The 25,372-nt window shown below is 48.0% G+C and overlaps 1 protein-coding gene across 2 annotated transcripts in view; it reads right to left on the bottom strand.

The window, feature by feature from the left end:
- The window catches only part of ITIH5 (inter-alpha-trypsin inhibitor heavy chain 5), a 69,612-nt gene extending 45,823 nt beyond the window's left edge, over positions 1-23,789 (bottom strand). Inside the window, exon 1 of one of the 2 annotated variants that reach the window (XM_053258591.1) lies at positions 23,573-23,789. In XM_053258591.1, coding sequence (XP_053114566.1) covers positions 23,573-23,695 — 123 coding nt within the window. In that variant the 5' untranslated portion in view covers positions 23,696-23,789. The remainder of the gene's footprint in view (positions 1-23,572) is intronic. The other variant, XM_053258592.1, reaches the window with a different exon arrangement.
- Between the last annotated feature and the right edge of the window lie 1,583 nt (positions 23,790-25,372).

Genomic DNA, 25,372 nt, shown 5'->3' with positions numbered 1-25,372 from the left:
TTTAATAGAATGGATGCTGGCAGCTGGATCACATTTGCTGAGAAATGAGCATGCACAGGATGGCAGCCTTGGGAAAGGAGGAGGTGTTATCTCACCTCTCACTCATCCTAGGATAAATGGGAGAATAAAGTAATCATGACTGCAGTCTTAGGCACCTTTGCTTTGGAGCCAGCCCCATGGATGTCAGCAGATGCACTTTCCCCCAAAAAACAAAACTGGGACAGTGTTTTACAAGGGAGTGGTACCAGGATATAGACATGTCCCTGGTAAGCAAGCAGGGACATTTAGCAGTGCACCTATGAATCCTTCTGCATTGCAGAGGATGCTGGGACATATTTTAGGGTGAACATTCAGTGCATGAGGAACTCACTGTTGCTCCACATGAACTGATTGTGCACCCTACAAGTCACCTAAGTACACATGCAGTGATTTCCAACTGTCCTTTACCAGGGAGGGATAGCCCCTGTTTTCTGGAACCTGTCCCTGGAAAAACCACTGTCTCTATCTGGGTCTATTTTTGTGCTTTGGAAAACGTCTTGTTAAAAGACTGCTTGAGAGTCACGCATGCATGTGCATGAGCACTAAGGCAGCAAGCCGTACACAAGCCATACACACACATATTTCACACACTGCAGATGTGGTGTGATGTATATGTTGAATTTGCTGAAAGCATATCATAGGAGAGCTATGTTCTTCTAGTACAGGGGTTCCCGACCTGCGGTACTCCAGATGTTGCTGAACTACAACTCCCATCATTCCCAGCCAAAATGAATTGTAGCTGGGATGATGAGAGTTGTAGTTCAGCAACATCTGGATTACCACAGATTGGGAAACTCTGCTCTAGTACTCAAGGCTACTCAAAAAGCAACTTCCCTCTTAGCATGAGGGTCCATTGAGGACCTTTGCAAAGTCAGTGAATGCATTATGCTGCAGGCAGTGAATATGGGCAGTGTAGTGTTTTTGGTTAACCCATTCCTTGATCCAGGCCAGGTTTTGAATGGGGCTTTAGTTACTCGTATTCCAGTCCTGAACTAGAGGTGGGGCTAACAAACAGCCAGCAGCAAGAGCCCTGAAAAGCACTCTGCACTTGCCTCTCTGGACCTAATATCTATTTCATTAAACTATTGATATTCCCAGTTCCACTCCACTGTCTTGTCCTTGCACATCACAACTCTTTCCCTTGGATTCTACAGGCAGCATCCTGACTAGTAGTTCTGTGACCAAAAGGAGTTCCACTTGCAGAAGGGGCAATAGGAAAGTGGTGATTCTTGCCAATGCCCTCTTCTCTCTTCAGCCTTCTGACAATATGTCCCTGAGGGTTGAAGGAACCTCAAGGGCAGATTTGGGTGGGAGCAGGGGCGGCTCATGAACTCACCTCCGGAGGGGGTGGCAGCGGTGGGCGGCTTCTTTAACTGTAAACGGAGCCAGTGCTCCATGCCGCCCAGGGGCTCACCTCCGTGGGAGCCAGATGAGTGGCGGAGGCGATTCCCCACTGCGGGGGCTGCTGGGTGGCACGGAGCACCGGCTCCGTTTACACTTAAAGAAGCCGCCTGCTGCCCCCACCCCACCCCGGAGGCGCGTTCACGAGCCGTGCCTGGGTGAGAGGAATCCAAAGGGAAACAGAGGGAAGGGGGCATTGGCAAGCCTCGCCCCTTTCCCCTTGCACGAGCTGAACATCTTCCATTCATGAAACTATGAGCCCGGATATTGCCCAGTCTCTCATCAAGGAGGGGGCGTGGCTCATCCAGTGATCCCTGCTATAGTAGCAGAGATGGAACAAGCAGGTCCCTGTTTCCAGTGGCGAAGTGTTGGAGGGGATGCATTCCAGGGAAATGTTGGTAGTGCCAAAATGGCTGTCCTTCAGGGACATTTTTCGGACACTCCTTGTCTGCTCACCGATGAAGAGGCCCAGTTCCAGGCTTGAAGGGGCCCTCCGAAAAGCATCCTTTGTTGCGCCACCCCCTACACTGGAGGGCCCCTGTGGGCTTACCTAGTGACGGTGAGCACCACCAGCAGTGCTCCTTTCACTGCTGGACAGCAGCCAGTTGTGTTCACTTCCCACAGTGCTTCTGGCATAATGTCACTCCAAGAGGTGGATGCGGGGAATGGAATCCCCTTGGTGGTGGTGGTGGGCATTATTTCCCTCTCACAATTCCCAGAGCAACACATTTCTGTGGGAAATTAACAGAACAGCTGCTTGATGTTGAGACAAGCATTCAATTCCTGGGGTGGGGTGGATTAAAGGGGATCCCAGGTAGTGTTCCCTGTAACAGGAACTCCTAGCGCTTGTCGACTACAATTCCCATAATCCTTAGCTTAAGGCCATTGCAACTGGGAATCAACTGCAACTGATTCCCAGCTGCAAGGGCAATGACATCTGGGATTACAGGGAACACTCGACCCAAGGCAGGCACCAGTGGTGGGCCATGCTGGGGTTCCAACAGCTGGCTAAGGATGCTACGTGCTAGCCCTGGATATGACCCTTGGTGAGTATTCAAGAAACACCAGGGCTCCCCAGAACACAGTCTGTATGCCTCAAGGGAGTTAGCACAGATGGCATCCCATAGTCAGTATCGACCAATGTCCTTTAATGGAGAATTTCTTTTGTATTTATCTACACACACACATCCACTTGGGGGAAAGAACACTAACAGATCAAAGCTGCAGAATGGAATGTGAATGGTATTGCCAAGGTATCACTGGGACGTGTGCTTGCTGCTGTGAGAGCTGGATGGGCAGGAGCCAAGCAAAAGAAGGCAGGCCCTTGGATCGCAGCCAAGCTCTTCTCAGGAAGCAGGAGGCCAGCAACCTTCTGAACTAGCAAATCACATTCAAGGCTCTTTGTCCTTGGGGCGATCTTGCCCACCCATTGGGTTTGCTGGACTCTGCTCCTGTGCTTGAAATGGCAGCCCAACATACAGACAAATGGCAGCCCAACATACAGAAGCTTTTCCTGGCAACGCCCTGCAAACAGACATGTGCATGCTTCCTCAAGTGTGAAATAGGGAGCTGCCTTATACCGAGTCATATCATTGGTCCATATCATTGGTCATATCATTGGTCCAGTTAGCTCAGTACTGTCTACATGGACGGCCAGCGGCTCTTCCAGGTTTCAGGCAAGGGTCTGTCCCAGCTCTCCATGAAGATGCTACCAGGGATTGAACCTGGAACCTTCTGCATGCAAAGCAGATGCTCTACCACGGAACTATGCCCTCAGCATTCATTGGCTAGAGTCACTGCCTGCCTGACACCCTTAGGCTATTCCCACAATCACTGGAAAGCAGGCTAAGGGAGCTTAGCCCGCTTCCCAGTGGTCATGGGAACCACTGGGCTCGCAGGTGAGCCCAGTGCTCCCCAGGCGGCTAGCCCACCTAATCCCCCCCCCTTAAATGAGATTAATGGAGCAAGCGCTCTGTTAGCCTCATTCTTTTGTTTGTGTGTCACTGCGGCATGTGGTGACACATGATTAGTTCCCCGGCTAGGAGGCTACAGCCAGCCTTCCAGGCTCAGGGGTCTCTCCAGGATGCCTCGAGCAGTTGCAGGGATCTCTCCAGGATGCCCCGATCCCTGCAGCCCCCACCGGTTCTGTGACGGATCCGGCAGGCATGTGGGTGGCCGATCCGGCCACCCAGGGCTGCACTTTGATTGTCTGTGGGGAGAGCGGGCTAAGCCTGGCTTCCCTGGCTAACGCTGTGTTTGTGCTCCTAATATCAGCATGCACACAGTGGTAGCCCCTAAGCGAATCCCTGTACTTCCGAAGTGTGGGTGCGCCTGTGCCAGACTGCAAATACTTCAGAGTCTGCCTGTACCTGCAAGTGCTCTGTTAGAGGGGAAGAACATGTCACTGAGGGTTAGTGACATTTTCCACTCCAACAGAACTTTTCTAGCATGCAAGGGTGCATGCTCGGAAAGCATTTATGCTCTTGGTGCCCATGCTTTGCAAGGCGGCTACCACTGTAGACCGATTCACACATTATGTTCAACACTCGTACAATGAGTGTACAGTGTGCACAGGTACAGATCTGTACACAGGTACATCATCTACATGCTATGCTGGACACAGGTGCAGAAGTACACTTCCTATCTGTACCACGCATTTGAATGGCCAGTATCCAGATCCACTTTTCAAGTGAACACAGGTACAGTCTTTCATGCAAACATATGTCCAATAGTACAGACATCTGTACACTCGTATACAGCATAATGTCTGAATTGGTCTTGTGTGTCAGCCACTTCTGCTTTTACCACTTAAAAAAAAATAGATTACCCCAAATTGAAGATAATGAGGCAAGATGAGTGGGCAGGGAGACCTGGGCGACCGGATTGGTCGCCCACATGATGGCTGGCCCCAAGACGGAACCGGCAGGGTCTAGGGAGCTCAGGGGCCGCGCGGCCCCTGGAAGCCCCAGTATGTCCTGCGTGAGCGTGTAGGGCATACTGGGGAGACCCCCGAGCCAGGAGGCTGCTTTTAAGCCTCCCTGCCGGGGGTCTACTCATGAGTAACCGTGGCGCGGAGCCGCGCCGCAGCTATTCACGAGCAGATAGCCTGGATTTGCTGAGCGCTTGCTCCGCAAACCCGGGCTAAGGGGTGGGCTACAGGAACGGGTTAGCTGCTCCAGAACCACCGGGCTCGGCTGTGAGCCCAGTGGTTCTGACCATCACAAAAACCGGGTTAGGATTTTCCTAGCCCGCGATTTTTGTGATCGTAAGAATAACCCCTATGAGTGTTAAATGTCAGGTATGCTGTTTGCTGTACGATTGGATTCAAGCTCTGCACAGATGTGGGCATCTAAACAAACTGATTAACAGGATTATATACAGATCCTTGGCAGGGCTCTTAATGGAAGCCTGCAGCAGGAGCCTTGAGGCTAGGTTGTCCTTAAGGGGGCAGTGCCTGAATATATATATGTCATTCTGAGACACACCAGCAACAGAAAAGGATCACCCAACACTGTGACATGATCGCATCACACTATACCATAACCAGAGGAAGAAACAATATTCTTAGAAAGACACTCAAACTTTTGCTGCTATTACAGCAAAGCGGACATATTATGCGGGGTTTTCGTGGAGGGCAGGGGGAGGCTAAAAACCAACTGGGTGAGGAGATCATGTGTCTGTCTACACAGAGGTGCTCTTACCCCTGGATTTGGGGGCCAAAGTCCAGGGCCTCCACACCCCCTGGGGTCCCCCAAATCCTCTTTAGTCTGTCCTAGGTGGTGTGGTTTGTGCCCTCAAGAACCTACGTGTTAAAAAATGATGCTTAACTTGCAGCGGGGGAGCCTCCAAAGGCCTTTAGGTCCAGGCTCCAAAATTACCTAGGGGCACCTCTGTGTCCACATATACACTGAAGGAAGTGTCTATTCCTTTCTTGCACATCTAGCAATTGTGCTTGTGACTAGCCTTTAGTTTGTGAACATCCCCTCTAACTGCATGTTCCAGCAAGCAAGCAAGGATTTTGTGCATGGGGAGGATTTCCACGGTACCACCCTAATAAAAGTGAGACATAAACTTTCCCCGGCCCCTTGCTCCATAAAAGCTTCTGGAATCTGATGCAGCAAGGGAAGGCAAGGGGACTGGTATCATTTGCACCCGATCTTCTGTGCTGTTAATTTATAGACTGAATTGACTGATTAGCCTGCCAGAGCAGCACTTTTATGACTGCTTACATGAAGTACTGGAATGCGCAGATGCTGGAGCAAAGTTAAACATTCCAAAACATACGTGACCCCTTGCACCCATTTATGCTGATCCCTTGTTGACAGAAAAGGAGTAGAGGAAAAGATGACTCTGGGAATGTAAAGTGATTTCTGTAAAAGAGATGGGCTATTTTCATTCTTCCTTTCTTTCAGACATAGAGATACAACTGGAAGTTGGATTGTTGCTTTTGCATAAGCATTAGCACAAGCAAACTTTCACAAAACCAGCTTTGGGGTCAAGAAATCACCAGGGACACCTGGCTTGCTTTATATGACAGGGATAAATTAGGCGTTCAGATCATGAATCATACATAGTCATGGTGTGTGGCAGCAGGAGAGGGCTACAAATATAAAAAAACTGAGGTGTGTTAAAGTTGATCTGATTCATTAAAAGACAGATTCATATAACAGGGATAAACAGTGCATGATAAGGCAAATACATTAGCTCTATTCACACATTACGTGCAATGCATGTACAATCTGTATATAGAATATGCACATATAGATCTGTACCCATGTACAGTTATTCACACACTATTATGTTGATAGCCTGTACTGTATAGCAGTATACCATACCCTGCATTTGAGAAAGTCTGTACCCAGGTTCAGTTTCAAAAGGAATGCAAGTTCAAGCCTCATTTTCCAAACTAACTGTGGGGAGAAGGTCAGTCTGGATTAGGAAACTGTCTGGAAAATTGAGGCAAAAGGTACATCGTCACAAATGTTGCTAACATGTTTTCCCAACACAAAACTTGCAGTTTTTGTGACGTGGGCAGTGAGGGACAACAACAAAAAGTTTGTCCTCTGCCATACAAAACATTCTTTGGAACATGGGAAGTGATTTTTTTTTTTTTTTTAACAAAATTGCACAGTATATACCCAGAGCAGTGGTTGAGAGCAGAATGGGAAAGCAAAAGAGCCAAACATCCAGTTCCACAAATGCTGTCCAGAAAAATCCAAAATCCAGAATATCAGGGTTCTCTGGAGTAATTCTCAAAAACATATATATGCGTGGACAGACACCTGAATGTACATACAACATAATGTCTGAAGAAGGCAAGGAGTCCTTGTCTTTGCAATGCTAATATTGGAGTGTGGGAGGGACTGTTTGCAGGGGAACACTTGTGAGACTACGTGCTTCGGGCTGTATCCACCTTGTGCAGAGCCCAGGGTGAAAATAGTTTGTGGGGCCCACCCCCATGATGAGTCCACATTACTCTGACCCTGTTGGAACTAGAGGTCTCTGTTGGTGCCTTGTAGCATGGGGCACCATTAAGGATGGGCCCTGGGTAAGTCCCCACTAGTCCCCCCTTCAGAGACCCCTGCTTCTCCCACCCACCAATTCCCCCTGCCCTGCAACTTTCTTTCTTGGGCATTTTGAGGCTATTCACACCAACGTGCAAAACGGGGCTAAGGGAGTCCAGCTGGGTTGTGCACACGTTTGTGAACCACTGAGTTTGGGCCCAAGCCTGGCGGTTACACGGCGGCAAACCAGCCTAAGTAGCCTCTCTCTAAAATGAGGTTAAGGGAGTGAGGTCTCCCTTCACCTCATTTTTTGATCATATGTCAGCTGCTTGCAACCGCGGCTGGCAGACTCGGTGTGGGGGGGGGATCCCAATAATGGACCGCACACTCGCGTGGAGCTCCAGGGGGTGGGGCAATGCATGGTGGCGCCTTCTGGCACCCCGACCCCCAGAGCTGCAGGGGGAAGCCACTGCTCATCTGGACAAGCGATCTGCCCGCCCAGTGAAGGAATGGAGATTGTCTGCGGGGAAGGTAAGTTAAACCCGCCTTCCCCACAGACCGCCCCAGAGCTCTTCTCACTGATTGTGAGAAGAGCTCCTTTTCTACTTCCCCCTCAGCTGGGTTTCAGGGAAGCCCAACTGTTGGAATGGTTTGGCTTCCCTTGCATAGCATAGCAAGGGAAGGGGTGAGCAAGTCAGGCAGTGGCTATTCTGAGCCACAAAAACAGGATGGGCGGATTGGGTGGGATAAACTGTGGTTCATACAAGGGGGCTATTCTCACGATCGCAGAAGATCGGGCTAGCCCCCGTTAGCCCGATTTTCTGCGATTGTGAGAACCACCGGGCTCGGCTGCGAGCCCGATGGTTCTAGAGCAGGTGACCCACTCAAGAACCCCTGCCCTAAAACCAGGTTTGCGGAGTGAGAGCTCCGCAAACCTGGTTTTTAAGATCATGAGTAGCCGTGGTGCGGCTCTGCGGCGCGGCTCCATGGCGCGGCTACTCATGAGGAGACCCCCAGAGGGGAGGCGAAAAGCCGCCTCCCGGCTCCGGGGGTCTCACCAGCATGCCCTGCACGCTCACGCAGGACAAGCTGGAGCTTCCGGGGGCCAATCGGCCCCCCACTCCCTCCAGCCCCTGCCAGCTCCATCACAGAGCTGGCAATCGTGTGGCCGGCCGATCCGGCCGCCCAGGGCTCCCTCTGCGATCGTCTGCGGGGAGAGCGGGCTTAGCCCACTCTCCCCACTCACCCCACCAAGCCAGGTCTCACTGATCGTGAGATCCGGCTCAAAGGTATTTTATAGCCCCTTTATCAACTTTGATTCCAAATATTCAGTGTCCATGTGGAGTGGGAGCAAATTGTACTTGAGGGCTCCACCCCCAACCTCCATATATCCAACTGGAAACAAGAACAGCAATTATGCATTGCTGCAATTATGCAGGATGCATAATTGCAAGCATGCATACCAAGCATGCATACAGGCCCTATGTGTGTAAGCCGAGGTCAGGGCAGGGCTAGTAGATGTGCAGAAACTGGGATGGCCAGCCAGCAATGTCTCATACAGTCAACAAGCAGAGCCAAAGAGGAGAGAAGGGCTTATTATTCTGTTCCAGACTGCAGCAGCCCATAGGAGTATTAGTGATGGAGGCTGGTGAAGATATTAGTAGGGATCCAGACTGGCAAAAACAAAAACAAAAAAGAACGGGACCAGGGACAGCTCCATGATGGGAACAGCACCATGGACAGATCACTGGGCAGGGAAGCTGGATACAAGGAATCCCCAGGCAACAAACTAGGATGTTGTTCCAGCAATGATATGAAAGTAAGAGACAGCTTAAATAAACCTGCCACCAGAGTGATGCTCCACCCCATTTTCAGGAAATATGGAAGCTTAATGGAGACTGTATCCTATAAGTGATGGCTCCAGCAGCACCAGGGAGCTTGCTGGAGTTCTGAGTGTCCTTGGATTCAGAGGAAGAGGGCAGAACTATCTCCTCAGGTTGTGCTAGTGCAGACTCCTGGTGCCCACTTCCTGGGGTGGTAATCTTTGAGGCTCTTTCTGTGGATGCTTCCTGCACACAGCCTTTCCCATCCTCAGATCCTTCTCTGATAACGTGTCTCACTCCTGGACCATGACAGTTATGTGTGCAGGAGTAGGGGAAAATATAAGCCTTTAAACAACCAGAAACTGACTGGCATGTCAGGTTGGAAATCTTTTTTTCAGGGGAATATTAGAAGTCAAATCCAGCAAAATACAAGAACATTCAATTAAATACAGCTTCCTTAGATTCAAATCAATTTAATTTTGAGTACAGGGCTACGTGGAATATTTCTGTGTGTGTAAAAGCAGCAGGGAAGTAATTTGCCTAGCAAATAAGAGGTTGCCAGTTCGAATCCCTGCTGGTATGTTTCCCAGACTATGGGAAACATCTATATTGGGCAGCAGCAATATAGGAAGATGCTGAAAGGCATCATCTCATACTGTGTGGGAGATGGCAATGGTAAACCCCTCCTGTATTCTACCAGAGACAACCACAGGCCTCTGTGGTCGCCATGAGTCAACATCAACTCGACGGCACAACTTTAAAAGCAGTTTTGTTTATTAAAACTGGAATTACCCCTGCTAACTGGGCAAAGAGGCACCTTTTACCGTGGTGATTCTCTTTATTTAGCAGGGGGAGAGTAACTGGCCCTATCCACCCCCAGCACAGTACTTCCAGTGACTGTTGCTGGTGTGTGTCTTATGTTTCTTTTTAGAATGTGAGCCCTTTGGGGCCAGGGATCTATCTTATTGATTTATTATTCCTCTGTGTAAACCGCCCTGAGCCATTTTTGGAAGAGCGGTATAGAAATCGAATTATTATTATTATTATTATTATTATTATTATTATTATTATTAGTATCATTAAAAGTATTCAGCAGCATTTCCACTTAGTGTCCATGTAGAGTCCATACATGTGTCTTTAGGGGCAATTCCAAGGAGAACAGAATCAGGTATGTCACCACTTTTTCAATGGCTGCCTCCATAAGCAAATTTTCAAGTTGGTTTTATACACACCCACAGGCAAAAGAACATCTCCTACTATAAGGCCATGTTTTTACAAAACCCTTAAATATTACAGATGGCGTCTGAAATGTGCAAAATATGTCGGTAATGGAATCAGAAACAATGTCCCATAATTTTGATTCCATTACTGGTGTATTTTGCATATTTCAGACACTAGCTATAATATTTAAGGGTAATAGATACCCTTAAATATGGGAATATATATCAGCTTGAAATTTTGCTTCTGGCTACGATAATTGAAAAAGTGGTAACAGGCCTGATTCTGTTACCCTTGGAATTGCCCTAGCGTGCATGCAGATGTACATATTCACGCCAATTCCAAAACATGTATTCATCATATTGTTTCCACAGATACCATCTTCTCTTGAGGACAGAGCTCAAGGAATAAGTTCTGTCAGTCTGAAGCAGAAGAGACTATGGAGAGTTCTGATTGACCCATACCTGTGCTGTCTAGCAGCACCCTCCTCCCCAGGACAGTTTTGCTGCTTAAACACAAATTATTGGATCTGTTCTTATTTTAACAAACCAGGTGCGATACAACTGTTTGCATGTAAACCATGAAGAACTATTAGATGAGGTGATATAAAAATAAAAATAAAATAAAATAAAATAAATGTGTGATTGTACAAACAGCTCTTTAAACAGCAAACATAAGAGGCACATAGGCTGCAAGAAATATGAGGGAGGGGCCAAACTGGAGAGGAAATTAGTGTTTGCTGTGGAAGCAGATTTCTAGGTTAGGCCAAGGGAAATTGGTCTCACCCCTCAGGGATGCAAAAACATGTTGCCTCCTGGTTTGTGTACTGTACATCTGTACACACCCTTGGTTGACAGATCATTGATTTCCTGTCCTGCAGTCAAGCACGGGCAAGGTGAAACCCCAGAGAACTCTAGTGAGTAACTTGCAGAGCTGGAATGAGATCTTAAATACCTCCAGGCGACGCCTCTGTGTCTGGATGCCGAGAGATTTAACAGGCAGCTGTCTGGCCTAGAGTCTCCCACTTCTCCTCTGTTGTAGCCCTCCTGGTCTGTAGCCAGCACTGGGGGGCGGGGGCAAGCTTGGGGGAACACAAGTTGCCATGGGACAGGTTGCCCCATTGGGTGGGGCTGGGGGGCTCAGGGTGGGAGTATCACTTCTGGGATCTTTGAGTTTGGGGGTTTGTGCTCTGGGGTCTCCCAGCTGTTTGGCTTAGTGTCAGGGCCTGGGCTTATGGCTGGCACTTTCAGTCCAACTGCTCCCCCCTCATCAGACCTGGACACTGAGCGGTAGTGCAAAGTCCGAATCTGGTGAGGGAGGGAAGCTGTTGGACTGGAAGTGCCATCCACAAATTGGGGGCGGGGAGGGTGTTCATGAGCTAAGGCCTAGCATACCATTTCAGGCAGCAGCATGTGAGATTGTAACATTTATTTATTTATTTATTTATTTATTTATTTATTTATTTATTTGAAGCATTTACTATACCACCCACTCCAAAGACTCCAGGCGGTGTACAATGACATGTACATAAGGTAACATTAAAAATCACAATCAAAAATTACATTAAAAATAGCAAACTAAAATAAATAATGGAAAGGAAATAAAGTAAACTACAGGGCAAATGCCCGGCGGAAAAGAAAGGTCTTCAGTAAAGATTTAAAGACCGGTAAAGAGGGGGCTAGAGGGGGCTAGACAAATCTGAAGGGGAAGAGAATTCCAGAGAAGTGGGGCATCAACCGAAAAAGCCCTTTCGCGGGTCCTAGAACTCCGAACTTCTCGAAAATCAGGGGCTGACAAAAGGGCCATCTGAAATGATCTAACAGGATGGGATGTAACTGGATGGGAGAGGCAATTCTGTAGGTAAATAGATGCCAAGCCCCACAAGGCTTTGAAGGTAAGAACCAGGACTTTGGAATGAATTTGGAAGCGAATGGGTAACCAGTGCAGCGACTGCAGGAGAGGTGTCACCCTATCATATTTTTGGCACCCATAAGTAGGTGAGCTGCTGCATTCTGGACCCACTGAAGCTTCCCGATTGTCTTCAAAGGTAGCCCTAGGTAAAGCGCATTACAGTAATCTAAGCGGGAGATGACAAGGGCATGAGTCACTGTCATTAGTGCCTGCCGATCAAGATAAGGGCAAACCAGATGAAGCTAGGCAAATGCACTTCTAGCTGTAGCCTCCACCTGTTGTTCAAGCAGGAGTTGCGCGAGTCCAAAAGAACCCCCAAGTCACAGACAGGCTCCTTTGGGGGCAGCGCCACCCCATCCCCCAAAAAGGTTTGGATCCAACAGTTGGCTGGTACGAGGGCTGAGTAAGATCAGTTCAGTCTTAGTGGGGTTTAGTCTGAGCTTATTTTGAGTCATCCAGATCTTAACAGCTTCCAGACATCGAGCAAGCACATCAAGCAAACATGAATATGTGTGATTGCTCCATAGCTTTTTCCACGGACGGAGAAGTAAAGACCGTAAGATTAAAAAAAGAGGGGGCAAAGCCAGGGCAGTGTGACGATGCAGCAGTGCTAGTTGTGCAGCCTGCCCTCTCAGCTCTTCGTTCTGCCGCTTGTCTGCTCTCCCTTGCCTGTCCCCGTGACATCGATTCCCCTCTTCTTTTCTCATCCCACTGGCTTCCTGTCTCCTTTCATGGTCACTTTGAAATCCTACTTCTTACTTTTAGATGCCCGAACGTTATTGCAGGATCTCATTATCTCTTCTTTGATTTCTCTTTAGACGCCTTCCAGAGACCTGCATTCTTCTGATACTTTTTTCTTCCTTAAATCAAAGATGACAGTCATTCATCATCTCACACCTTTGTCCATTTCCTTTGGCAGCACCTTATCTTTGGAACTCATTGCCTCTAGTCTAGAGAGTCATGTGATTCAGCCCTTCCCATTCTTCAAAAGGCACCTCAAGACATATCTGTTCTCCTTGCCTAATTTGCTGAGGTTTTAACTTAGTGTTCCTTTTCCTCCATCTTCTCCAACCCCAACCCCTTTTCCTTTCTCTTCCTCATGTGCCATGGGATAGGAGTGAACCTTCTTAGTTATTGCCTCCAGGCTTTGGAAAGCTCTCCCAGTAAGCATCCGCTCCCCAGCATCCATAACAGCTTTTAGAAAGCAAGTTAAAACACGGGTTTTTACCCAGGTTTTTAGAGTGCTATTTTATTTGTTGCGGCTTTTCTACACGTTATTGTATGTTAGTGTTTGTTATGTTCTTAAAACTTTAATAGATTGATAACTTTAACATTGAAATTTAATATTTGGAGGTTTTTTAATTGTTGTATTGAAGGAAAGAGAAGAAGAGGATGACCAGCGACAAGGTGGATGGAATTGATTGCGACAGCAATGAATGCACCACTGAGAGACCTTCAAGGCCAAGCTGAAGACAGATCATCCTGGAGAGAATCTATCTCTGTGGTCGCTAAGAGTCAACACTGACTTAACGGCAATCAATCAATCAATCAATCAATCAATCAATCAATCAATCGTTTTAATTATCTAATATATTTGTCCTGTTTTCAGTATATTGTGAACCACCTTGAGTTTATTTTAGTGAAAGGCAGTATAGAAATCTGTTACAGCCCCCTTCTTATGGAACACTCTGTCTCCTGAGATTCGTAATGCCCCCTCCCTTCTGTCCTTTAAGAAGCTCCTGAAAACCTATCTATTTTGCCAGACTTTTAGTTTTTAATGTGTGTGCATGTGTGTGTGGGTGGGTGGTGGGGTTCTTTTTCTTTTTTCCTTTCCTTTCCTTTTTTTCTTTCCCCTCTTCTTTTCTTGTCTTTATTGTTGTTTTAATTTATGTAAACTGCCTCAAGTCTAAGTAAGTCATGCGGTCAATAAATTTGCTAAATAAATAACCTAACCTAACCTAACCTAACCTAACCTAACCTAACCTAACCTAACCTAAACTAAATATGCTCTTTATTTAGACCATAAGTCTGCAAGCAGAGTGTTTTCATTCTTAATTTCATGTTATATATTGTTCAGTGCCTTTGTTTTCTTAGGTGCTTATTAAATAATACACATTGCTCTTATAGTATTTGCTTCCCTCCATGACTCCTCCACACTGTATGTATGTATGCATGTATATATATATTCATTGGATTTATATATCACTCTTCCTAAAGTGGCTCAGGGCAGTTTACATTAAAATCAAAAACACCACTGAAACATCATTAAAAGCCAGGCTAAAAAGCTGGGTCTAAGTGATGTGCAAAAACATTTCAAGGTCAAAACGTTTTGACTTGAAATGGGCCGTTTTGAGTGTTTCGAGCTCAAAACAAAGCACCCTTTAAATAAAAGGCCTGTTTCAAGTTTGAATCAAAATAACCCCATTTTGATTTAGAACATTTTGATGTTCTGAGCACCATTTTGGAGGCCTGTTTTTTCCTTGCTGATTGGTTTTCTGGCACTGACTTCTGATTGGCTTGTGAACTCCTTGCTTCTTGGTTGGCTTGTTATCATATAAATCAAGTGTTGTCATGGGCAACTGTGCCCCCATTGGCTAAGGGGAGAGAGGAGGAAGGGAGAACACAAATGGAGGGAATTTCAAAATGTATTCACAGGGACTGGGAGGAAGAGAGCCCTTATAGTGTGACTCTCTTGAGGATATATCAGAAGAGGAGGAAGGAATCAAGGAAGGTTTGATTTTGTGGTTTTCTCAGCACCAAGTATAGTATGCTGTGCTATTGCTGCTATAACTATTTTGCTGGATCTCAAAGGCAGAACTTGGATGCCTTCCTTCCTTGAGTTGTTGTTTGTTTGTGAGATAGTGTTGTGGCATGAAATGGACAGTGGCATCTCTCTCTCTCTCTCTCTCTCCCTCCCTCTCTCTCTCTCTTTCATATTTCTGGGTGATGGCTGTGATGTGCTCCATGTCTGACCTTGAGTCTATCTTGTGGTTCACTCACTGCTCTGGTCTGCTCTGCAATCTGCATTGCAAGGTGTACTCAGTCAAAAGGTGGTTGAAGTTGCTCTAGCTGAGCTTATGGCTATTCTTGCTGCTAAGTAAAGGTGTTGCTGTTGCAATGCTAGGAAGTAATGTAAGTAGTCCTAATTGTGTGAGAAAGAGCAACTTGTGCCAATGATGTTACTACAGCACAGGCAGAGTGGCAGGCAGTGGATTCTGTGTCAGTGATTCTTTTTTGGCCTTTTTTGGACTGAGTTTGAAATGTGTGTTCTGTGGTGGGAGGGACAGATTCCCTTTTACTGTGTGTTTCTGCAATGTCTTTCAAGGCAGGGTTGCAAAATTCATTGCAAATTCCATTGCAAAACTTGTGTGCATGCATTTTAACGCATGTTTAAACTTTTCCCCAAACCCTCATAGAATCCTATGGGGGCTTGGGGAAAAGGTTTAACATTTCTTAAAATCACTCACTTGCCAATTTCTTTTGTAGGTTGGGTAGTAAGTAGCACCCATCATGCCCTACCACACAACCCACTTTGGTGTTCCTAGGAGCTACCCATGGGGAACAATGGGGTGTTTCAGGTTCCCCCATTGTTCCCTATAGCCCAAACACTCAAAATGTTTCGAGTTTTGTTTCATCAAAACAATCGGTTCGACTGCTGTTTTGATGAAATGTTCCGGCCATCTGCATTTTGTTTTGAGCTCGAAACAAAACCCAAAATCTGCTCATGCACATCCCTATTCCACGCCATGCTAGAACCCAAGTACAGACTGAGTCCACTATGCCCACCAGCCACCAGAGTGAACAGAAAGCTTTTGTTCTCAGTTCCGCCTCTGACACCCTGGAGTCTGGCAACTCCATCCACCTCCTGATCTGGCCTGAAGAACTTAAGAAGTGTCCTCTTGCATTCAATCAGGGATTCCCAACCTTGGGTTCCCCCCAGAAATGTTGTGGGATTACAACTCCCATCATCCACAGGCACAGCCGCAGCCACAATGATCTTCCCTTTGAGATAGGATGAGCCCTGCAAAGCATCCCCTTAGTCGGAAATGGCTTGCAGTGCATCATTTCTTGCCAGGGATCATAGTCTGCTATCTAGTTAAGGCTGCACTCCTATGCACTCTAACCTGGGAATAAGACCCATTATTAATATAGTGGGACTTATCTCCATGTAAACATGATTAGGACTGTGTTGTAAGTACGTTCTAGCTACAATAAATTGCAGGCCTTCTCCTGTACAGAAATGAGCCTTCCCTGCTGTCTCTTCTCCCTGCTTTTCCAAAGTATGGGTTGTTATCTTTTTTGGAGAGAGAGTGGGGCGATTCTCACAATCAACAAAAATCGGGCTAGCAGAGGCTAGCCCGATTTTTGTTGACCGTAAGAACCACTGGGCTCGCAGCCGAGCCCGGTGGTTCTTGAGCAGGTAACCCGCTCGAGAACCCTTGGTAAAAAGCAGGTTTGTGGAGTGAGCGCTCCAGCTAACCTGCTTTTTATGATTGTGAGTAGCCACACTGCGCCTTCATGCCGCGCCTACTCATGAGTAGACCCCCGGCCAGGAGGTGAAAAGCCGGCCCCGAGGGTCTCCCCAGTATGCCCTACGTGCTCGCGCAGAGCATACTGGGGCTTGCAGGGGGCGTGCAGCCCCGCTCCCCCCACCCCCTGCCGGCTCCGTCTCGGAGCCGGGCATCGTGTGGGCGGCCGATCTGGCTGCCCAGGGCTCCCGGCCCTCTCATGAGCAGGGAGAACAGGCTTAGCCCGCTCTTCCCGCTCACCCGAGGAAACCGGGTCTCACTGATCATGAGACTAGAAGTGTGAGCATTGCAAGATCTTCCCCTCACGGGATGGAGCTGCTCTGGGAAGAGCAAAAGGTTCCAAGTTCCCTCTCTGGCAGCATCTCCAAGATAGAGCTGAGAGAGATTCCTGCCTGCAACCTTGGAGAAGCCGCTGCCAGTCTGTCTAGACAATATTGAGCTAGATGGACCCATGGTCTGACTCAGTATATGGCAGCTTCCTATGTTCCTATGTTCCAGACCATTGGTCCATCTAGCTCCATATTGTCTGCACTCCCCATCATCTCCTCCCCAGCTCTCTCTGGAGATGCCAGCCATTGTACCTGGGAATTTCTGCATGCAAAACAGAGGCACTTTCCCTGAACAGTGGCCTCACCCCCTCATACTGCCCTAACTATCCCTCAGTCAGGATTGCACTGGATAATATGTCAGAACTGGTACCTTCCAGTGCATGTTCAGGCCCCACACATGATTGGGGCCTGAACATGCACATTTCACTCTCCCCTCACGTTTCCAGAAGCAACTGGGGATGGTTCATCCAAACCACCCACCCACCCCACCCCACCTGCTGTTGAAATGCTACTTTATCGTAGTGTTTAAATCACATGTGAGGGGATGGTTTGGACATACTCCTTCCTCCCCAGGGGCAAAGCTATTATAGTGTCTGAAGAATGAATGAATGATTAATTCATGCAGTCTCTGCAGAAAACGAGCCCCCTGTCTCCAGAGCTACCTCACCCAGCCACAGGGGCTGCCTTGCTCCCCTCTCCTGCCTCCACTTCCCTGCTGGCCAGCTGACGATCCCGAGGTGGCTGTGAACAAAGGCATGCACATGCGCGTGCGCATGCACACTCTTTGTTCCTAGCTGCCTCGGGGTCAGAGCCGGCTGGGGCGCGGGCAGTAGGAGCATGCTTCCACCATTGCTGGGGGTGGGAAGGCCGCCCCCACCACGCTGGGTTGCCATATCCAAGCTTCTCAAATCCGGGTGGCCTAGTTTGCAGACTGTGCAAATTATGCGGCAACTAATTTGCATTTTATTTATTTATTTATTTGTGACAGAAATTGTATACTTTCCCCTCCTTCTCTGCCTTCCCATGTGATTGGATCCAGAGTAAAATCCAGGCAATCCGGGCAGTGCATTTGGAATCCATGTAAATCTGGGTAGAATTTAGCAGCTGGGTGGAGGAGCCAAAATCCGGGGGGTACCCTAGATTCCAGGGGACATGGCAACCCTACCATCATGCCTTCACCATCGTCACTGCTGGGGGAGTCTGCCGCTGGGGTAGAGAGCCCATCACCACTACCACCACAGGAGGGCTGCCACGAGAACACAGCCCTCCCTACACCACTGTTCCTCCCCACTGCAGTTATGAAATCCGAAAAGGCAAGCCAGAAGAAGGAGCGAGACCTGCACATTCATACTTGTAACTGGGCATGCACAGGCCTGGTTCAGGACCCCCAAGTCCTCCTATCCGCAGACATGGCAAGCACCTAAATCTGTGACACATACCCTCCTGGAATTCTGCCTCGTTTCCCTCTATGGTTGGGCCAGTCTTTGAACAGCTGCTTGACGTACAGTCATTAAGCAAGGGAAGCTTCTGGTAGAGCTTTTCGATCTGGACCAAGGCCAAGAGAGCAAACGTGCCAGGGCTGTGCATAAGCCGGCCCTGTGTTCACTGGAGCACTTGGCGTTGATAGCCTTGCAAAACCGAATTCCAGTGTCAGACTACATAAGCAATACAGCTGGACGAAGCTACAACTTCATCAACCTTTCCCTGTGAAAGGATGATGCTAACCAGCGTGGTAACTAAGTGTGGGCATTTGTTTATGACTGCCTGGGCTGCGGCAGTGGAGGGGGGGAGTGAATCACTTGCATATTCACACAGCCGACTCATTCCTCAGCAATGTCTCCACCCAACACAAAATCCAGCCCAGCCACCCATCTGCTCTGAACACCATGCCCAAACAGCACCAGTTGTCTAAGCCCTGGGCAAACTTGTAACATGCCCTCCCCATGGACCTGGCCAGTCTGAAGGAATGGTGAGCTGGTTGGTATCCTTTAGCACCCGTTCAAGCTGTCCCCATTTACCTGGAGGTTTTACAGAAAGGGCTTTCTCGCCGAATCCACTCCGGATTGGAGTGTGCCAGTCCACATATTCGCTGGATTTAACCCAAACTCCCTGCGAAGGGAGGCTGCGAATTCTGGCTTAGCCCAAGTTGTGTCTGCAGTTAAAAAAATCCTTTATTTCCAGCAGCTTTTGGAAACAAACAAACAAACTCCATGGCTTCTGTTTTCTCCGAAAGTGTTGTTGGAGGTGCTAATGGCAAATGCGAAGGAAGTGCTGATGACTATGTGAACGGTCCAGCTAATCCCTCAAATTAAAATGCCTCAAATCTGCTGCGAAGCAGATTCGAATCACTCTTCAGATACCCCGAGGCACAGAGCCCTGTGTGAAAAACCTCCAGGGGAAGTCTCTCTTTTCTGCAATCCGTCCCTCTTTTGTCCCTCTTTTTGCCTCTTGGGATGCCTTGTTCAGTTTTGTTCCTGTGAGTTCCTAGAGCAGGCCTGCTCAACTTAGGTCTCCCAGCTGATTTTGGACGACAACTCCCATAATCCCCAGCCACAGTGGACAACAGCCATAGTTTAAGGGAGTTGTAGGCCAACATCTGCAAGAGGGCCAAAGTTGAGCAGCCCTGTCTAGAGAGTCTCTTATATTTTGTGGGGGCTGGGGAAGCATCTGTCCTTATCCAACTCCATAGGAACAGGGGAAACTGCTGTCTATCGAGTCAGACCTTTGGTCTGTGTAGCTCACAACTGTCTACTCTACTGGCAGCGGCTCTCCAGAGCTTCAGGCAGGAATTTCTCCCAGCCCGATCTGGAGATACCAGGGATTGAACCTGGGACCTTCTGCATGCTAAGCAGATGCTCTGCCACTGAGGAAAGCACAGAATCGCTCCAGAGGTTGTTAGTGTACTGGTGTATGCCTTGTGTTTCTTTTTAGATTATGAACCCTTTTGGGACAAAGAATTATCATACTGTCATACTATGTAAACCACTCTTTATATAAATCGTTATGATATTAGTATTAGCATTAGTATTGTGTAGCAGTAGAGTTTGTTGTTTTTCAGGATTCACCTCCCAGAGTCTCTAGAATTTAAAGCTCCAAATGGATGTATCATGTCTCTAGTGCACAACACTAAGGGAATGTGCAATGCACGGCATATAGTGGATCAAATCCAGCAATGGTGGGGGCTTGGCAGTTATCCTTTGAAGGAGAACTGGTGGATACAAAAGTATTTTCTCTTTCTTATAACACTAGAGCCAGAAATTCTAGAAATTTGGGACTGGCAAAAGGAAGCTCTTTTTCACACAACACATAATTAACCTGTGGAATTCTCTGCCATAGGATGTGGTGAAAGCCACCAGCCTGGATGGTTTTAAAAGGGGCTTAGACAAATTCATGGAGGACAGGTCTATCAATGGCTACTAGTCTGAGGGCAATAGGTCACCTCCAGCCTAAGAGGCAAGATGCTTTTGAATGCCAGTTGCTGGGGAGCAACAGCAGGAGAGAGGGCATGCCTTAATCTATTGCCTGTGGGCTTCCCTGCTGGATCATGTCCAAAGCATATCTAGTCCAGCATCCTGTTTCACACAGTGGCCCACCAGATGCCTCTGGGAAGCCCACAGGCAAGAGCTGAGGGCATGCCCTCTCTCCTGCTCTTGCTCCCCTGCAATTGGTATTTCGAGGCATCTTGCCTCTGAGGCTGGAGGTAGCCTATAGCCCTCAGACTAGTAGCCATTGATAGACCTGTTCTCCATGAATTTGTCCAAGCCCCTTTTAATGCCATCGAAGCTAGTGGCCATCACCACATCCCTTGGCAGAGAATTCCATAGACTGTGTGTGTGGGGGGGAGTACTTCCTTTTGTTGATCCTAAATTTCCTGGTTTCATGGGATGACCCCTGGTTCTGGTGTTGTGTGTGAGAGAGAAATTTCTCTCTGTCCACTTTCTCTACCCCATGAATAATTTTATACACCTCAATCATGTCTCCCCTGGTCACCTCTCTTTTCCAAACTAAAAAGCCCCAGATAGCTGTGCCTCATAAGGAAGGTGCTCCAGGCCCCTGATCTACTTGGCCCCTTGGTTGGGTTAACTCAACTCATGAGCAAACAGTGATGGAAGACTGATGGTTCTGATGAGCTGAAGGTCTTCCCCAGTCGACTGGCCCTCTCATGAGAGGGCTAATCCACTGGCGGCAAACCGCCACAGGGGTAGGAATGTGTTTTGGTCTGCATGGACTGCTTTGCCAGGGTGAGCCCTCGCAAGAGCCTCCTTGGTCACAGCAGGCAGACCCCAGGATCCTTTGCCCTCCTAGGAAGTGATCATGTTCCCTCCCCTTCCCTGAGTGACAGGGAAATAGTGAAATGGACCCACTATCTACCATATGTAAGGCTTATACACTTGAGGCCCATTCACACATTATGTTCAACACTCATATGGGTGTACAGCATACACAGGTGCAGATCTGTACGCAGGTGCAGTCATTCCCATGTTATGTTGAAGGCAGGTACAGAAATGCACTTCCTATCAGTACCATGCATTCGAAGGGCCTGTATCCAGGATCACTTTTAAAATGAGCACAGGTACAATCATTCACACAAACACATGTATGCGTGTACAGACATCTGCACACCCGTACAGCACAATGTCTGAAATGGGCTATGGGCATCAACAAATGTGGTATATCCAATGCAATATGTGTAGCAAAACCTTGGGGGCCACTTTTTCTAAGGAAAGGCCATTCCCAGAGAGGGCAATTTGGAGCAGAGAATCAGTAGGGGTGGAGCAGGAGAAGAAAGGAAGGGCTTCACCCTTTTCCTGTCCACTGCTTTTCTGCCAGCACTCTTCCCCACAGTTATTTTCCCAAGATGCATTGTCAACACATCTGGAAACCCTGCTCTCCATGGCTGGAAGGAGAGTCACATGGGGAAAGCATCTGGCCAGGAATGGGTTAAGCATGCACTCACACAGATCCTCTCTGTTCCAAATCACCCCTTCTTGAAGCTGTTTTTCTTTAGAAAAAGTGGCAAACAGAGGGATGCATCTTACGCACCTCCCCCCCCGCCCCCGCCCACAGTCAAACATGGTCCACAATCTCCTAGTGAATTCTACAGACTTACTTAGTTGGATATAAATAAATAAATAAAGGTGCAGTGATCACCTTTTGCTCCTGTATGCAAGACCCCAAATAAATAAAGCACTGAGACTATCAATGGAAATGGACAAAAGGTTAGAAAATAACTCACACCTTACATTGAAATGGCACAGAGTTATGGCAGTTTCAGGACAATGTGAAGCATTTTGGGACATGTTATTTCTATGGTGCCTCTACATTTTCCACAGCATGGCTAATTTAAGAGCAACTTTGAGTGGTGATTTGGATCTGGGCCACAGCCCGTGGGTGGGGAGGAGGGTAGAACCCTCTTTCCTCCCAATCCAAATAGCCCTCCGCTTTTAGCAAAAAACAGGAAATGCATTCACTTACTCTTTATGTTGTGCCTATTCGGCCGAGAACATACAAAAGGTAAAGATTGCCTTTCGAGCTCAGATTAAGGGGTTATCCTGTTTGTAACAGCAGCCAGCTGGAATCCAACCAAGGCGCAAAGGTGTTCTACTGTTCGTTCTAAGCACCTCATGTACTCAAAGATATACTGCACTAGAATCTGGAGGTTCCATTTACTTTTCTTGGCTGGTGCCATCAGCATTTAAGGAAGGTTGTCAGGTCTAGATCCTGGACTGTTCAGACTTCCAAAACACCCTGCATTTTTAACAAGAGCTTTCCCAGACAGCAGGCTTTACTGTGGGTTTTCTGCGGGGCTTTACTGCGAGTTTGAAGTTGCCCCCCCACCCAAAATGACATAAAAAGTGGATTTTTTGTTACCCTGGATATAAGTTGGGCTATAGTCTAACATGCAGTGAAAAACCCAAAATGTTTTGCTCCATGATAGCTTGCTGGGACTTCGGGGTAAATTTGGCTGATATGTGAACACACACCCTCCATTCTGGAAAGGATGCGAACTGAAAGCCGGGTGTGAAAAACCTCCAAGCATTTCCCATCAAACTTCATCAAGACACTACACTTGATGAAATCTTCCCTTCCGTCCAACCCTTACAGTACAAGAACCCTATTTGAGCATGAAGCTGGCAGCCTTAGATTTAAGCCGGGTCAGTTTGCATGTAAATGTCTTGCACTCTGCATTTAGCTAAGTCTGCCAACTTCTTTTACTGCCCCAGATCCTGTACTTGCTAACAGCAGCCTGACACCGCAAAAGAACCTAGGTGAAGCTTTTCTCGCCAGCAGGCCAGGAAAAGCTTCACCTGCGACATTACTGTACATTGGGCTACCAAGGAAGGCACAGAAACAGAGCCTCCCAGTGCTTTGATCCAGAGGTTCTGTAGCAACACTTGCTTCATCCGCATATTATCTCCAATTCAATCTCTGGCAGTTCCGGGTAGGGCTGGGAAATACCCCCACTGGGAGCCCTGGAGAGATGCTGCCAGACAGAGTGGTCAGAACTGAGCTAGATAGTTCAGTGACTTGACCGACAATAAGGCAGCTTTTGAGGAGAGCATCTGCTTTGCATGTAGAAGGTCTCAGGTTCAGTCCCCGGCGGCATCTTCGGGCAGGGCCGGGAGAACTCCTGCCTGAAACCCCGAAGAACTGCTGCTGCCGGTCAGAGTGGAGCATCTGAGCTTAACAGACCAGCTGAGTTCAACATCGCTTCATCTCTCAGTCAAGCCGCTGTGTAAGCCAACAGCCAAGAATCTGGAGTGATTGCACGGCAACAATAGCGGAGTTAACACAAGAAAGAAACACCAAAGACTTACATTGTCAATCAGACTGTAATCCATAATCTCAGCCTCTACCAGGTCCCTGGCTAAGAGGACAGGGTCTTGCTGGGCGGAAATGATGGAGAAGAGACCACAGCAAAGCCACGGCAGCAGGACCATGGCACAGAGGCACACCCAGGAGCAAACCCCGCAGAGAAAGAGGAACTGGGAGAAGATGGGAAGGAAAAGCTCCCTGATGCTGCCTGTGGCCACGGCTTGCAGCTTTCACTGGGAAGCATCTGACAGGAGGCTGCTTGGCTGGCTGGCCGGCTGCCCCACCCTCCCCTCCTCCCCCGGATCAGCCCCTTTGCCTGAGTTCACAGCCAAGGTTGGGATTTCCATGCTGTAGTTTAACCTACCAGCAGAAAGGGGGAGAGGAAAGCTGCTCCTGCCGGATTCCCTGCTAAATCTGATACTCTGCAGCTCTGCTCACTGGAGGCAAGATTCGTGGTTTCATTTCAGCCAGTGCTCCTTTTCCCCCAGAATCAGGCTGAGAGCACTAGATGGTGTCAAAGCGAAGAGGGTGCATCTGAGCATGTGAAAAGTGCTGGCATCATTCCTCTTGCCCTCAGGCCTCCTCAGCCTGTCCCAAGAGCCTTCAGATGGGGTGGTATATAAATGTAATAAATAAAATAAAATAAAATAAAATATTTGGGATGAGGGACAGAGATTCTAGATCAGCAGAACTGAGCCCCAGTGAGGCACAGTGGGGAAATGACTTGATTAGCCAGCCAGAGGTTGCCAGTTCAAATCCCAGACTATGGGAAACTCCTATATCGGGCAGCAGCAGCAATATAGGAAGCTGCTGAAAGGCATCATCTCATACTGCGCGGGAGGAGGCAATGGTAAACTCCTCCTGTATTCCACCAAAGACAACCACAGGGCTCTGTGGGCGCCAGGTGTCGACATCGACTCGACGGCACACTTTACCTTTTTACCTCTCTTCTTAGAAATTATCCACTTGGCAGGAGTTCTCAGGCTTGGTTCTCAGGTTGGTGGGTTTCATGGAAGGTCCCCTTCCTTTTGCCCTTGCTGCCCTCATACTTCCAGTACTGAGTAACTGATAGTTCTTTCCCTGTGTATAAATATATAATGGTGCTGCCCACTTCTCTAGGGATTGGCCTGGGGTCTCCAGAAATTGGCATCAGTCTCCAAGTGACAATTAAAAGCAATCCTGGGGATTTTATGATTGGATAGTGTGAAGAGTATTCAGGGGAAAATGTCTCCAGGGATAACTTCCCAACTGACAGTTCGACTACCCCTCTCTGAAGGCATAAGATCAGCCTTGCTGGCTCAGGCCCAAGCCCCATCCAGTCCAGCACCCTGTTTCCCATAGTGGCCTGCCAGATGCCTCAGGAAGCCCACCAGGAGACAAAGGCGTGCCCCCACCCCACTTGCCACAACTCCTCTGCAAGTAGTATTCAGAGGCATCCTGCCTCTGAACATGGAGGCAGCTTATAGACACCATTGATAAGGAGTCTAACTAAAGCCACTGGATGAGTCTTCAAAGAGAGGCACCAGTATTTTGCTAATACTGACTGTGGCTTTAAAAAAAAGATTCTGTCACTGCCTTTAGTAAAAGATGCACAGAAGGAATAAATGAGCGATGCAGGCTATGACAAGAGCAACTCAAAATGCAACAATATGAAGGCAGAAAAGTGAGATGCAAGAATCACCTTTCCATTTTCCGGTTTCCAGTTCACCCCATTAACTTATCTTGTATCTTCTCATTCAGAGGTTCTCAAACACTGGTCTGTAGCTACTAGGGGTGTGCACGGAACTGTCTGCAGAGGTTCG

Source organism: Hemicordylus capensis, chromosome 5 (assembly GCF_027244095.1).
Source record: "Hemicordylus capensis ecotype Gifberg chromosome 5, rHemCap1.1.pri, whole genome shotgun sequence".
NCBI lineage: Eukaryota > Metazoa > Chordata > Lepidosauria > Squamata > Cordylidae > Hemicordylus > Hemicordylus capensis.
This window is presented reverse-complemented; position numbering and strand designations above follow the sequence as displayed.